Source organism: Gastrolobium bilobum, unplaced genomic scaffold (assembly GCF_033153095.1).
Source record: "Gastrolobium bilobum isolate Gb01-03AN ecotype WA unplaced genomic scaffold, APGP_CSIRO_Gbil_v1 utg24635, whole genome shotgun sequence".
In the NCBI taxonomy this organism is placed as follows: Eukaryota; Viridiplantae; Streptophyta; class Magnoliopsida; order Fabales; family Fabaceae; genus Gastrolobium; species Gastrolobium bilobum.
Window position 1 is genome coordinate 1 of NW_026896483.1, and position 16,433 is coordinate 16,433.

The following is a 16,433-nucleotide window of genomic DNA, read 5'->3' on the forward strand; positions in this document are numbered from 1 at the left end:
TTATCTTTCCTCTCTTCTTCTCATTCCCCCGCTCCTCCTCCACGCCCCTTCCCTTCTTATTCTATTTTGTTTGTTTTATTTTTTTTACAATATTCTCACATCATATACTCCTTTGAAGATCAAGTTCATATTTATTCATGGCACCAAAGGTAAGCTTCTTTCACTTTGACGATTATTATTTTGGTCACCTATATTAGGAAAAGAAACTATTTGAATATGTGTGGGTTGCTGTAGATTTTCAGATCTGTGATTAGCGAGTATGGTGTTATGTGTGTAGGGCTGGGTTCTTTGTGTGTGAATGTGAGCATTACATGTGAGTGTTCTGGAGATTTACTGTGGGTACTTCTGATCTTCATGGATATTTAATATTTCTTATTTTATATGTCCATCTGAGGTTGAAAATTTTGATACCAGCTATGCTAAATATTTTGCTCAGTAATTTATTTGTAAGTAATTTGGGTATACTGCGGCAATATAATTTCATATCAAATCTGGGAATGGTATGCACATGTGGTCTGTGTTTAGAAACATTAGCAAAAATTTCACTATGTGTATGCACTTTTGTTCACTGATATAATCTGAGATACATCTGGAAATTATTGCTGTGTTATGGGCTAACTGTGATATTTTATATACCCTTTGCACTGGATTATTTTTCTGATTTTCAGGTCTTTATGGGTAAAGAACCAGCGACAAGTGGTAGTAAAAAGAAGCGAAAAGTTTCGCAGTTGGATGAAGGCAGATTTGTGAACATGGAAGCCCAAAAGAGATTCTATGACCTTTATGAGAACAAGAGCTTCATTCATGAAAAAACCATTGATATGGATCTGCCAGAAGATAATCCCATTATGCAAACCATCCAAAGAAGGAAATGGGAGGTGCTGGTAAGTTATGCTGAACCAGCCTCAAGCTCAATTGTTAAGGAGTTCTGTGCCAATGCCGAACTGGAGGATTTAGATACCACTAGAACTTCATGGGTTAGAGGAGTTATGGTTCCTTTTGATGCAGCCACCATTGAGTCCTACCTGATGACAGCTTTCAGGCAACAAACTTCTTGTGAATATACCTCTTTGTATAACACAATGTTGCCTAGTATGGGGCGCAGGCTATACCGGGATGAATTTTCTTCTTTGACAGAAAGGGTAAGAAAAGTGATTACTCAACCACTCTCCAAATGGGGCACTAACGCCGGTGGTATCCAAGAAAAGTTACGTATGAAAGAGCTTACTGGTGAATGCCGTTTCTGGCAATATTTTGTGAATGCCAATATCTTGCCTTCTTCTAATCTGTCAGATGTGAATATTGAGCGGGCATCTCTGTTATATATTCTTATTGGGCCAGAAAGATTGGACATTTCTACAGTTTTATCTTATAGAATTTATCATATGGTGAAAGTGAGTAGAAAGAAAGAACATCTGGGGTTTGCTTCCCTTATTTCCAATTTATGTACCCGGGCGGGAGTGCTCTTCGCTGAGAATGAGGAGTTTGACGTTCAGCCTGCATCTATGCTGACTTTGGCTACTTACATAGATCAGTGTAATAAATCTGAAGTTGAGTTCAGAAGCACGAGCCAAAAAGCTACTAGAGCTCCATCTCCACGTGTTCCACGTATGCTTATTCAACCTCAGGTACCTGAGCCAGATACTCCTGAAGCACATTATGATCAAGCAGCTCCAGTTGCTCCACAGGGATCTTCTCCTAATTTTGATTTTTATGGAATGCAACAACAGCTTTCACGGCTGTCTATTCAAAATGAGAAGATCATTATGCAGGGAGAATATTTTCAGCGCTTCCTGGAGCATGCATATCCTTCTGTCCCGTTTGAGACATTCCAGCCGGTGTACCCAGAGGTTCCTCCTCCCTATGTGTATCAGAATCCTTATCCTGCTCCAGCTCCAGCTGATGTTCCCATGCCCTCACAGCCATTTATGGACCCACAACTGTATTGTCCTATTCCTGACCCATTCCATGCTGCTAGGAGGATGGTCATGGAAGAGAGTGACGATGAGGATGATTGATGTCTCCTTACTGACGGAGATTTAGTGTATATTAGTTTATTTATCTTTTGAGCGCTTTGCTGTTTTAAGTTTGTATATTTGTCCACGTATTCTGATGTTGTATTGTGCGTATTATAGTATCCTATATGCCACAGTTTGTTCCTTGGTGCAGGTTTATCATCCATCTTTTGGGATTGATTATTGCTGGGGACAACAATTCTTTAAATCTGGGAATGGTAGGCTTTAGGAAAGCATTTTGAAACTGCAGTTCTTTTATCAGGGGAGATATTCTAAACTCTTTTTAAATTTTTCTTAGTTAATTTTGTTAGTTATTTTTGTGTGCTCTGTATAAAAAAATAAAAATAAAATAAAAAATTTTGAACATGTTTTCTGAGCAGGTCCCAGGTTTAGATATGCTTTCCCTAGTTAACTTGCCTTATTCATCCTAGGAAACATGTTTTGAATGTACTTCTGGCATAATATTGTATTGGCATGAGTAGATTTCATGATTGCTCGTTTGTATGAATTTTGTGCTTGAATGATTAATGATGCCTGATGTTCTTTTAGAAGTCTAGCTTAACATCATAGCTGGTGAGGTTTTGTGCTTAAACACTTATTTTATTCTGAGAGACCTCACTGTGATAACATTCTAGAACTTGCTCTGTTTCTCTGTTATGCATGTATTGATTGATATGATAAAGGCATTTTGTTCTTGTTAGCTACTGGCCAAAACTAACTCACCTGAATGAATTTTTCCATTGTTAGCCCCCTTGAGCCTGAACCTATTTGTTGTTAAATAACCTATGGCCTGATTGATGGCTTAGCCTATATCCATATGACTTACCTTGATTGAGATTGAATTACTGAAATGTTGAAAAGAAAACAAATAAATTGAGGTAAGCTCCACAGAGGTCAAATAATTAGGGGAGGTAAAATTTTATCTGTGCCCTTAAAACAAAAAGTTTTGAAAAAGAAAAAAAGGGTGAATGTAAAGAAAAGGTGGTTGAAAGGAATTAATTCCCGAAATTCTGTGGGAATGTTAGTGGAGCAAAATCATTGAGTTGAAGGTGTTAAAAATGAAATAATATCAGTTTTCAATCTCAGTGTTGTTTGAGCTACTTTCCATATATTCCTACCCATTAAACCCGGCCAAGTTACAACCTGTGAAGTCCTTTTGATTAATTATGCATGTGTTAATGTTCCTCATCTTTAGGAACTTGAGAATATGATCAAGCTTATGGTAATGTTATTGCTGTGATGGATTGAGTGATTGTTACTCCCTTAAACACTTGAGTGTTGAGCGTTATATGATTATCTTGGTAAGGGTTGTCCAAGCTAGATTCTGACATGTTCATGAGAATAGAAGGCATTGTTAGGAGTTCTTTGCATTGATTCAGTCATGCTTAGCATAATGATCTCTTGATTGTCTGTGTAATGTTGTGTTGGAATAATTGATTGTTTCCTGGATTGAGTCTTGTACATTGCTGGGGACAGCAACGTTTAAATCTGGGAATGATTTGATGTGCCTCTGGCAAGTGTGGTTTTTCCATGTTAAAATTGATAAGAATTGGGTCATAAGAGAGCAATTTAAATGCATATTTGCTATTTATATTGATTCTTTCTATATCAATAATATTTACCTTTTGGTTGTGTTTTTACAGGAAAAAGAGGAGTGAAAATTACAAATTACAAAAAGCCTGTTGACGCGACTCCACACATAGGAAATTTCACCGGGTGCTGCGCAGGCCAAATACCAGAGAAATGGCGCGGACTGGCACTGAATTGGCGCAGACTCGCGCCAGATCACGGAAACTACAACGGAGGACTTGTGCATGGCGCCACTAGGCGCCCAAACATGAAGAACTTGGCGCCAAGTGGCGCCCAAAGTGGAGATGAAATTGGCGCTACTAGGCGCCCAAAATTAATAGAACATTGGCGCTAGTTGGCGCCTAAGATACAAAGGGTGGCGCCAACTGGCGCCGGTCCACGCAATCAGGTCCGACTTTTCGTATTCGAGACAGCAACTCCGCGCGAAGTAGCGCCACACCGGCGCCAACTGGCGCCTGGTTGCGGGAAATTGTACCGTGATGCTATGAGTGTATTTTTGGAAGAAGGAAAATAGTCCTATAAATAGGATCCTTTTGACAGAATTAGGGATTCCGACCTATTTCTTCAGAAGGAGACCGACGGCAGAGCTCAGGAGGATTCTTCTACAGTTCTTCTTCTTCTCTTTTCTCTGTAATTTTATGCTTTTGAATATTGGATTCGTTTTAGCCATGATTATGTTTGGCTAATTTTCCTTTATTGTGGGTAAGGTCAGAAACCCTATGTGAACCTTTTCTTTAGTTATGGATTGGTTTACTTTTCGCTCTTTAATTTAATTGATTTATGCCTACTCTGTGCGTATTGCTTATCGTTTATATTAAATCTGATCAGTTTAGTAGTGAATGATAATCTGAGGGTTAGAACCCTAGATAGGAATATTGAGGTTTTGGTCCAGAAAGGGGGTAGGATAATAATTAACATGCGTGCTAGGAATAGACGCATTCTTGATTACAAACGTTTAATTTATCTGTGTAATGCTTGATCTCAATTGAAACATTGCAAGGAATTGGGGTTTTAATTGTGATTAAAGGGCTAAATTTGCAAGGAATTGGGGTTTAGCTAATAATTGTTTGGATGATAAATTGTTTGATTGTTTATTTTAATTGAGCAATGTGAATCAATCCGTAGTGAAAAGAGGGGATCATAGGGCGAGTGTACTTACCTGCAATATCTCTCATATTTTTATCCAAATCATTTTGCATCATTCTCTTATTTTTAAGAATCCAAAAATACGTCTTTGTCTTTAATTTCTATTGTTCTTCAAATCACTTGGGTTTTATATCTTGAAAGGACGTTTATAAGATATTCGCTCACAATCCCTGTGGAGACGATAACTTACTTATCACTTTATTACTTGAACGATCGGTACACTTGCCGGATTGTATCAGGAACAACCCAAGGGTGTTCTATATGCTGTTCTGTAAGCCCATAATGCCTCGTCTAACTTGAGAGACCAGTCTTTTTGAGAGACCAAGTGTCATAGTTGGACCCATCCAATTTATCCACACTCAACGGAGCAAGGATATAATAGGAAAAAATAGTAGACTCCGACTTTTGTCCAGCCGGAGTCCCAGAACCAGGAACATTGGAGACAGGAGGGTCCATAATCAAAAAGAAATCAGAAAGAACAGATCACAGAACAAACTGGTAGAAGAGGGATCTGTGCGTCAACGCAAAAAGATGTCGAAATAGAAAAACAAGACCATATCCAGAATCGTCTCAGCAAGATGAAAAAATCGCAACCAGCCGCGGCCGGAACGGAGGATCCACGCGCCTCCACGCGCTACTGGTTGGAGGAGGATGCTGAAACTTGCACGCGCGCGTGAGAGCGCGTGGGTTGTCTCTGAGGGAGCAGCCGGTGTCGGTGTGACCGCGTTGTCAAGACGATCACAGCGGTAGGCTGCGTGCCTGAAAATTCCACCGGACGGTGGTGGTTGACGGTACAGAAGCGTGAAGCGGAAGAAAATCGTCCGGAAAGTGACAACGAGACAGTTCCAGGAATCTTTTTTGTAAAATACGATGAACAGTGGGTTCACCGGAAAAAAAATTCAAACGTTCCTTAGGCTCTTGATACCATGTTAAATAACGAGAGAGAAGAGAGGAACATTTGAAATAATACTGTGTGTATTGACTGATGAAGGTTGTACAATATATAAACAGACTAATGGGCTAAGACTAAACCTAATGTAATCTGACCTAATACAAAATAAGGAAACCCTAATTACAATATATTTCTAACACATATAATTTTCATTTTTATCAATTGTTATTTGCTATTGATATTCCAATTGTCTTCTTTTTTCAGGTGTCGGAAAACACAGACGAGGCAAACCTGTTCTTCCCTATCTGTGAGGAGTTTCCTAATCGAAAACAGGTGAAATATAATTTAAATATAATTTGTTATAATAAATATTTATCTTAGTCACGACAATATATTTAACAGTGTTTCTTATTACTTTATTTCTTCATTGTTAACATTTATCTTCAGATATCCTTTCGAGGATATAAGACCAGGAGCAATGAAAGTATGGCCCAACTTTCATAGAGAAGAAATTATATCATTTTATTCATATTCCTACTGTATTTGTATCATTAGTTGACCATGTAATGATCCAATGGTATATGCTGATTTCATGTTAAATAGATACATGCATTGCAATAACATCTTTTATTTTTTCAGTATTCAATCAAAGTATTTGCTGAAAATGAAAAAGTTCTATTACAAAGTTTATAGCTTCATCTAGTGTATTTCAAATGTAAAGAATTTATCCTTCAAGAACAGAACATTGAAAGGCAAATCTACCAACACATTGACAAATAAATACAGGAAGGAACACAATTTTCAGTAGCACACATAGTCACTTGAAGAAAAAATAGAACAGATGAACGGATTTTAAAATAAAATATTATTGTCTTCTATATAGATGACTAAATTGGGAGGTAAAAAATGATAAAATCAAGAAAATTTTCACCACAATATTATTGTCATCAATTTTAAAAGAACATGTATGGTAAATAAACTAGGTCATAAAAGTCTGTAATATGTTTTTCTAATGACTTGTATAATAAATGAATTAGGTTAAATTAGGCTAAAAATTGAGCTAGATAACTTTGGCAAAGGCTTCAGGACTGAATAAAAATATCTTAAAATATATGCGAAATCATGATTTTCTGAAAATATTAAAGGACACTAGGGCCTTTTAAAATTCTAATTGTGCAGCCACCATTATTTGTAGTATTCTAATTAGATAACTTATTTGATCGATAAGACACTATCATATTGGCCAAATATGTATTTTCGTAACATCTATTGCGTAAATATATATTAACAATATAGATTTTAAAATAATTTAATATTATAATATTATTTGATTGAATAATAGATTGAAATTAAATTTACTTTATTATATTTAGTAACCAGCCATTTATTTACTAGTGCTTTTCACTTTTGAGTCATATTTTGTATTTTATTTTATTTTTCAAAATTTATACTATCTACTTTTAAAGAGATACATGTGTTTACTTGTCTGTTTGTCAATTTGAAGGTAATATGTGACTAATGTTGTTATGGGGGTTAACTTGAATTAATTATAAACAAAATATAATTCTCAAATACTTTGAGATGCTCCCTGTTGCATTTTCTAATGCATGCCTCCTAAGTTGTAGGTTAATTCAGCATTAGTAAATACTGTTATTTACTTGCTAAGGTTTATAATGAAATTTAAACGCAAACAAACCTTTAATTAAATTAATAATATACAAATAAAAACTTTTAGTTTATGGAAATCTGTTGAGTAATAACAAGAAATATTAAAATATTCTTTTGATATATTGATATATTTTTTATTTTTTCAGGTCAGCATCTCAACAGTTTAAGTTTGCTAATAAAGCTTACCTAAGAGATGAGCATATAAATGCAAAACAACATTCCAAGAAGGCAAAAGAAAAATTACAGATGGCTCATCAGCTTAGCTGTAAGGCAACGACAATAATTTTAAATATTATAACCTGTTAGCTGTTGTGGCAAAGGAATGTGTTACGATAGGGGTTTAGTGAGCTATTGTGGGAAATAAGTGTGTAAGAGAAAGAAGAGTGATTCATCGTAAAAATGAAAATAAATGTGTAATGATAATTTTAAATCTCAACACAAAAGTGGTTGAGATTCACTAAAAAGAAGAGAGAAAGAAGATAATGGATCGTATTCTGATATTGTAGGAGATAATATTATCTCGTACAGTGACATAAAAATATATAAGGCCATGTGAAGAGAATAGGAAAAAAAATAAAAATATTCATCCCACATACTTTTATGTATGTGTAAGAAATAAAATTATCTTATGATAAACATTAATTTCAACTTCATTTATAAAAACGGCGTTGTAATGCTTGGAATAACTAATTTAATGATTCTTATTGGCAATCGACATTATCACAATATTTAAAATTACCGTTAGTGTAGTTAAATATAGGTAGGTATTTTTGTCATAAAACTAAACATTATAATAATGTGATTTAAAAAAAGAGAAAAAAGTTTGTCCTTTAAAATGACACAACTTGTGTCATTTCACACTCACAAAGAGGTGGGACTCACATCTTTTTTTGTCCTCTCTCTCCTCTATAATCTATCTCTTTCTCTCACTTAAAATGACATAATTGAGTTCAGAGATATCTATAATCTAATATGGATTGTGTAATATTTTGATAGGACTTGAGAATTGTAAAATATCAAAACAACCTAAAACAAAGATCAAAGCAAAGTCAAAAGGTAGGTTGGGAAGCCTTCAACAACGAATCTTTTGTTTTCTTGTACTATACAAGGGCTAAGGGACATTGGTTGGTGGGATGGTTTGGAGAAAGAAAATAAAGAAAAGATTAAAGAGAGAGAAATTTAAATTAAGAAAGAAAGGTTCAATCAGAGAAGCGGAGTAAGAAAGGAGATAGCAAAACAGTATTTTCAGTTTAGGAAGGGAAGCCAATTCGTTAGAGAATGAATGTCATTATCAAATGCTTTTACCTCCATGAGGTCCTCCAAGAAATGCCTTTATCTTTCCAGTGTGGTCGCTCTTTTGGCTTTAGCTTCGTGCCCAATCACAGCTCCACTCTTACTTCAAAAACTACTTTAAATCGTCTTTCGACAATGAGGCACAGGAGAAGGAGAGTCAGATAAATGCTTTATCCTAGTTTTCTTTTAAGGGAGGTAAAGTTATATCATTTTAAGTGAAAGAAAGAGATAGATCATAAAGGAGAGAGAAGACAAAAAAAAATAAAGATGTGGGTTCCACCTCTTTGTGAGAGTGAAATGACACAAATTGTGTCATTTAAAAGGACAAACATTTTTCCCTTCTTTTAAATCACATTATTGTTTTGATTAGTTTTATGACAAAAATACCTATATTTAACTACACTAACAATAATTTTAAATCGTGTGATAATGTCGATTGCCAATAAGAATCATTAAATTAGTTATTCCAAGCATTACAACGCCGTTTTCATAAATGATGTTGAAATTAATGTTTATCATGAGATAATTTTATGTCTTACACATACATAAAAGTATGTGGGATAAATATTTTTATTTTTTTCCTATTCTCTTCACATGGCCTTATATATTTTTATGTCCGTGTACGAGATAATTTTATCTCCTACAACATGAGAATACGATCCATTTATCTTCTTTCTCTCTCTTCTTTTTAGTGAATCTCAACCACTTTTTTGTTGACATTTAAAATTATCATTACACATTTATTTTCATTTTTACGATGAATCTCTCTTCTTTCTCTTACACACTTATTTCCCACGACAGCTCACTAACAGTGGCAGATGCAGGAATTTTATTGAGAGGGGGTGAAAAATAAAAATACCTCTTCATAAATAAAAGTACTTCAAATACAATACGGACCTAATATGCAAAAAATTGAAAGAAATCTATTGCAGAAATTAAAATCAGTTCACTTGATTCTTACTCTACGTGTTTTTATATTGTTAAATCCATCTACAATAAAAACAGATCCAAAAAATGTTTAAATAAATTATAGATAAATAAATAAATTAAAAAAAATGTATATGGAAATACATTGTACCTAAATGATGCTTGGACAAGCTGTTGAATCCAATAAAATTATTCAAATATAATCATCAAGATATATTGTAGAACAACACTCCAGCAAGCTAACCAACATTGAAAAGTAAACACTTTCAGATTTCAGAGTTCAAAAAATAAGAAAATACAGACTAAAAAAATTAACTAACAGATTAGTAAATGAAGCATTTGAAAATTAGAAATATTACAAGTCCCCAATAAATATGTTGTTATGCACTTTTGTATTTCACCTTGAGTTTTGATTTTTTTTTTAATTTATTGGTTCATTCGTGTTTTGATTTTTTTTTAATTTATTTGTCCAACACAATTTATTCTTTCAGTTTGAAAGTAATCCTCAATGAAACATTAAAGCATTAAAAAACATTAATGCACCGAACGTTGGTATAAAAAAATGTTATTCAATGGAAGATAATGAGTCGAAACAAAACATTCAAAACATGGGGATGATATTAACGGTTTCGAAACAAAACAATCGAATAATAGCAGCATTGTTAATTTCATAAAAAAAATAAAAATAAAAAAATAAATAGTGAGAGGCCTGAGCGGAGAAGATTTATTAAAATTGAGAGAGAGAGAGAGATTTTTTCTACGGGAATGCAGATGGGGCCATCAGGGTTTGTTAAAAGAGAGGGGGGGTTTCCAAATTTTTCCATAGTGAAATATCAATAGGAATAAAAAAAGATTGAGTGTAGTGTGATATCTGATATATGGTGCCATGGAGAGTAATTTTATATTATATAATTTTTAAAACAAATAATTTAATAATATTGCTAAAATTTTATTTTATATATATATATTAAAAAAAAGTTTTTTTAAATTTTAGGGTGTGCGGTGGCCCACCCTAGCCCCCCTAAATCCGCCCATGCTTACTAAACCCCTGTCATAACACCTTCCCTTGCCACAGCAGCTAACACGTTACAATATTTAAAATTATTGTCGTTGCCATACAGTTAAGCTCTCGAGCCATCTGTAATTTTTTTTTTGCCTTCCTAGAATGTTGTTTTGCATTTATATACTCATCTCTTAGGTAAGCTTCATTGACAAACTTAAACTGTTGAGATGCTGACCTGAAAAAATAAAATATATCAATATATCAAAAGAATATTTTAATATTTCTTGTTATTACTCAATAGATTTCCATAAACTAAAAGTTGTTATTTGGATATTATTAATGTAATTAAAGGTTCACTACAGGAAAAACGTGTTTTAGCGGCGGCTTTTTTTAATCTTAGCGGCGGTGTTAACCGCCGCTAAAATTTTCTGTGGCATTTTTAAAACTGACATAAAAATTGGCGAAGTTAAAAATTTCAGAGTCGGTTTGACCCAACCGACGGAATAACCGACGTTAAAAACAAAACTGACCTTACTTTTGCATAACCGACGTTAATTTAAAATAATTTAATAAAACTTTATTATTAACAGCGGCGGTTTTGAACCGCCACGAATCTGAAATGCTGTTATTTAGGATAATCGCTGCTGTTTTATGTATTTGCTGCTGCTGCTTTTTTTAGAAAATTATTTGCTGTTGTTTTATCTTATAATTATTTATACCATTACAAAAAACATATTAATTGATCAAACACTTAAACATCTGAATCTATAATCATTAAATTTATACATAATTAAATGTAATTCAAGATAAATACAAATAGTGATAACGAATTAAAAATTTCTCACCATTAAAAGTTAATAGATCCAAATACATGATAAAACAAAGTAAATCTACTTTGCAAATTTAACATAAATGGAACTAAAGTATCAATAATATCACAAATGTTTACATCTGAGTAATCTTGCAAATTAAACCTAACTGGAATCAAAGTACCAATAAAAATACAAAAATTTAAACCTATGCAACTCATTATGCTTGATGAATTGCAGAATATGAAGACGATTGATCACGATGATTGAACTCCGCTGCCTACATTAAAAATAAATGAATGACATTTTTAGTAAATGCATTAAAAAATTATATGATGTTGGATAATTAGAAGCATAGTTATTATATATAGTACATTTGCTATATATTATTATATGAAGTTGGATAAACGCATAATATGCACCTTTCAAGTGCATGTGATTTATATTACAAATTACAGTGCGTATTACTAAAACTAGTATGCCAAATCAATATTTCAACTTTCAATGACCACATAGAATCCATATTTCAACTCCAATATTGCATAATAGGCAATTAAGACCGAAAGCGAACAACTCTTCTCCCCATTCTTCTGTCAGTTGTAATATATAGGAACTCCATCACATACCCACTAACCTCAAAAGCAAGAAAAATCCACACTAGGAAACCAAAATGATAATACTTTTCTCCATAAAAAAAAAATGATGGCCCACTGCATGAGACTCTTATGGCTTAGATATATGCAGCCTTACCCTGTATCCATATTTTTTTTCCATGTCCAACCTAAACTAAATTAAGCTCTACATAGGAACCGGCTAAAGTATATATACGCAGCAATCAAAAGAGAAGGCAACACTAAAATACATTACCAGTATGCTACTAAATAATTCTCTTCGAATGTCTACATCACACTTTGTTAATGCTTTCTATAACCTGCAAGTATTCAAAGGAATAGTACAACCATCAAGCACAGGAAGTCAAAACCCAACGATATCCTAAAAAATAGTCACAGTAAATTACACTTTTTCAGAACGAGAGCTTCATAATTGGCCATTAAGAGCTAATAAATGGACAATCAACAGTGAAAGTCGTGACAATTCATATCAAAATTAAAGTGGTGGGTAATAACAATAAGACAAAATAGTACACCTACGGACCTACCTAAATTGAAATCCATGTATTTGTTTAGATGAAAATAATAATAAAATAGTTGACTTGAAAGAATCACGCTTAATTATTATTACTATTATTATTTTATAATTATTTTTTAAAAATTATAACTCTTAAATAAAATCATAAAGTTAATAATATTTACATCCAAAATTGAGAAATTTTGATTAATTTTATGAAAATTAATTAAAATTAATAAAATCTTCATGATTAACAAAAACATGACAACTTTCAAATACACAGTACTTGAGCAATTTCGATTCAGGCTGTTTTTTTTCTTCTTCTTTTTTCTTCTTTTTTTTGGGGGTGGGTTGGGGGGGAACCAGAAATATCAACTAGGGCAAGTTGATTTAGTTGGAATTTCTATTTATGCCTACACACACATGTCATGTCATGGTTTAATTCCAATATAGCCTAATTATCATGTCATGGTTTAATTTCTGTCATATTCAGCTTCTCAAAATCAGCAACCTACACACACATGAACATAACAGCAATGACATTAAGTTGCAATTAGACATTTATTTATATCAGTGATATTCATGCCAGAGACAGTCCAATGGAATAACTAGTACGACAGTACCTTTTCGTGGCATTTAGGACGCTAGTGATATTTATGCCAGAGGCAGTCCATTGAAGGACAAAGAAAGCAAACTCCAAGCATCATTGGCATCAAGCATGCAACAAATGCTGCCAGACTGTGCTTTGATCTATGTTTCAGGTAAAACACCATAAGAAAACAAAAGCCGGTCAAGTTTGACAAAACTTAAACAGAAATTCAAAATGGACGACCAACGGAATGCTCTTCAACCTAATAGGGTCCAGCTCCACTAATATTGGAAAACGGATTATGCACACAATTTTATTAAAAATTGAGAAATTTGCAAAATGTTGCTCAAGGTATAGAGTCCAACCAGACTCACACCCACTACTGCACACTGAAGCCAATGCATTCATCTTAATTTCTTAGCTTCTGATTCTCAAAGAAAATCTCAATCGAGTTTGTATCGTTTCTACTATATGTAGGAGGAGTCTCCAATTTATGATGAAAGATATAGTAATGGTGGTAAAAGGAAAAAAAGGAGTGTTAAACTTAAATTAATTAAACTCTCACAAGTAACAACCCACCTTATTATTATTAACTGCGTGTGGCAATGTGGCTGATCCCACTCCCCCTCCATATCCTAAAGTTCCTCCCTCCCTCCTCCTCCTGCAAATATATATCATTACACCAACAGAGGAATTATATCTTTTATAGCTGAAATCTTCTGATCAGTAACCAAGACTCTTGCATTCTCAAATTCAACAATCGACTTCTCCGAGTTCGTAACAAATTGAGGGGAGATGTACCCTCTGTCAATCTACAGGTTACAAGAAGAAATATCAACACAACAAGGCTATATTATTATAATAAAAAACTACATTTTTTTCTCTACATTATCACAATTCTGAAGAGAAAAATAAAAAAATAAATTAGCAGACCCAACAGAGAAGTCATACCTCCATTCCTTCTTCAACTTCAACTGTTATCTCAAACGACGACGAAGACTTAATGGATAAAACACCATCAGGTCCAACCTTATCAATTGCCTCAGCAATCATTTTTCCAATAAACTCATCATTTCCAGCAGAAATAGTAGCAACAGCTGTTACAGTACACCAAAAAAACTCATCATTTCTTAACAGGCCTAGCCCTCTACCAAACCGTGAACAGTTTTATCGATCCCTCTTTTGATTGACACAGGATTAGCACCAGAAGTCACACTAAGAAGTCCAAGCTTAATTATTTCTCGAGCAAGAACAGAAGCAGTTGTTGTTCCATCACTAGCAGAGTCATTTGTTTTACTTGCAACCTTTTTCATTCAATACATCATCAGCATACAAAAAAAAAACTACATACACATATTCATCACCAACACCGAAAAAATGGAGACAATTGGTAAGAAAATATTGCTTGTTTCAGTAAAAAAAATATAATAAGGATGAGTCCGAGCTTGATATGTATAATTAAGAACATATATAGAGGATAAATGTCAGTTAGTGAAAAAAAATTAATCCAAAAAATCAGTAAACGGAATTGGGCAATCCAGGGGCTTTGGTGTTGAAGGCTTAGATCTCTGGACACCCAAAGAAGCAAGGTTGCAGTTAGCTCTCCTACCATCAATTACAGGAGCAGCATCCACGCAAGCGCTCATGGCAGCTTCTGGTTCGCTAAAAGTAACCTTAAGTGGAGATAAATTAACAGGAATTCACTGTCAGTTCAAGACTGAAAAGAAAGATGAAATTGACAGAAGCATAATAACAGGCCAGGCCAGTTTAAAATTCAAGTTTTAAATAGTTAGGGACCACACACACTCTTACTTGATAGTGTGGGAATCAAGAATTTCCCAAACTCATAATAGTCAAAAAAAATAACAAATCATTTTTTTTAACTACAAATGCAGTCTATCAATAGTTTTTATTTGATTGTGATATAATAAAAAATAAATATTTTCATAAAATATTCATGTTAGCAACGATAGTTTAATTTGTTAATCCTTGGTTACAAGCCGTATTTACTAGTTCAATTGCAATTTTTTAATTATTCAATTTTTAGAGGTTTTTCACACCCTTTTGAGATTAAGATTATCCTCTTTTTTGGTAATGTTTACCCTCACCATAAACTTTTAATTACAAAAACAGTCTTTGTGATATTTGCCATTAAATGCGCCATTTACATGCCTAAAGTCTAACACATTACTATATTATGTTTTCCAAAGAAACTAAAATTGAGAAAATTATCACTAAAGGCTAGGTGCATCAGTTTCAAAAAACTATTCATTGACAGTACGCTCAAGCTACTCCCCTTCCTCCAGAGTCCAATCCAAGATACTTCCCTAATTGCTTGGCTATAGCCAATAAATCAATCAAACAGCATCCCAGAAACCTAATACACGCAATCTCGTCAGAAGTGCATATCCAGAATATCCAGATATTTGTTGGGGACATATTCGGATAACAATATCCGGATATGCATATCCAGATATCAATATCCGGATATCCATATTCAGATATCCACAGATCCCATATCCGGATATTGATATGCGGATATTTCACGACAGAATGCAGTTTCTGCATTTCGTGAAGATATCCTTCAAAGGTTCAACTTTTAACACTTAAACACGCCAAGGATCCATTTTTAAGCATATACAGGTTCATACTCAGATTACACATTTGTTTAACTTATTAAACATGCCAAGACATCTCTTTTACTCAACAAAACTCATGATCAAAGGTGGTAATACTTACCCAAGCTTCAAGGCAGTAGGTATGGGTGCTCAAGGAGCTCACACCTCAGCTCTATGGTGCTGACTTCCCAAGGAAACGAAAATAATGCTCAACAAGGTTCCCTCTTTCACAAGAAAGCTACTTGGAGCTTCCACTACTCAAGAACAAGGCTTCAACTACTCAAGACCAAGAACTCAGCCCACTCCTCAACCAAACAATGGTTGTAAACTCAGAAGACACTACCTCTGTAACACCCCGTGTATACCCGGTATGTTAACATTACATCGTATTAAGCTGCGCTTAATTAAAAATGCGGAATATTTTTTTCTTTTCAATTATGACGTCATTATACTTAGCCAAGTTGATTACTTAATCAATTTCACAAAATCATCGCCTGTATGTAAATTGCAATAGACATCTAACTGAAATACCTCAATATATAAATAGAGTGAATATCTAACATCACGGATCTACCACTCGTAGCCCGGACAATAATCCTGATACATTATTACAACTCCAAATAAAGCAAGACATAAACAAGTCTATGTGGCATGGACAATCCTCATGCTCACCAAAACACAGTGTCTCAAAGAGATAATCCAAAGTCATGATGAAGCTAAAAGCATAAAAGCAACATGCATAACCAGCATCCAAT

At 33.9% G+C, this 16,433-nt stretch overlaps 1 protein-coding gene across 1 annotated transcript; it reads right to left on the reverse strand.

The window, feature by feature from the left end:
• Positions 1 to 13,737: 13,737 nt before the first annotated feature.
• Positions 13,738 to 14,373, reverse strand: LOC133299942 (ruBisCO large subunit-binding protein subunit alpha-like). Its single transcript, XM_061499432.1, has 3 exons — positions 14,205 to 14,373; positions 14,012 to 14,157; positions 13,738 to 13,872 (listed from the first exon to the last, which is right to left on the reverse strand). The coding sequence occupies exons 1-3, from the start codon at positions 14,371 to 14,373 to the stop codon at positions 13,738 to 13,740; spliced, it is 450 nt and encodes a 149-aa protein (XP_061355416.1).
• Positions 14,374 to 16,433: the final 2,060 nt, after the last annotated feature.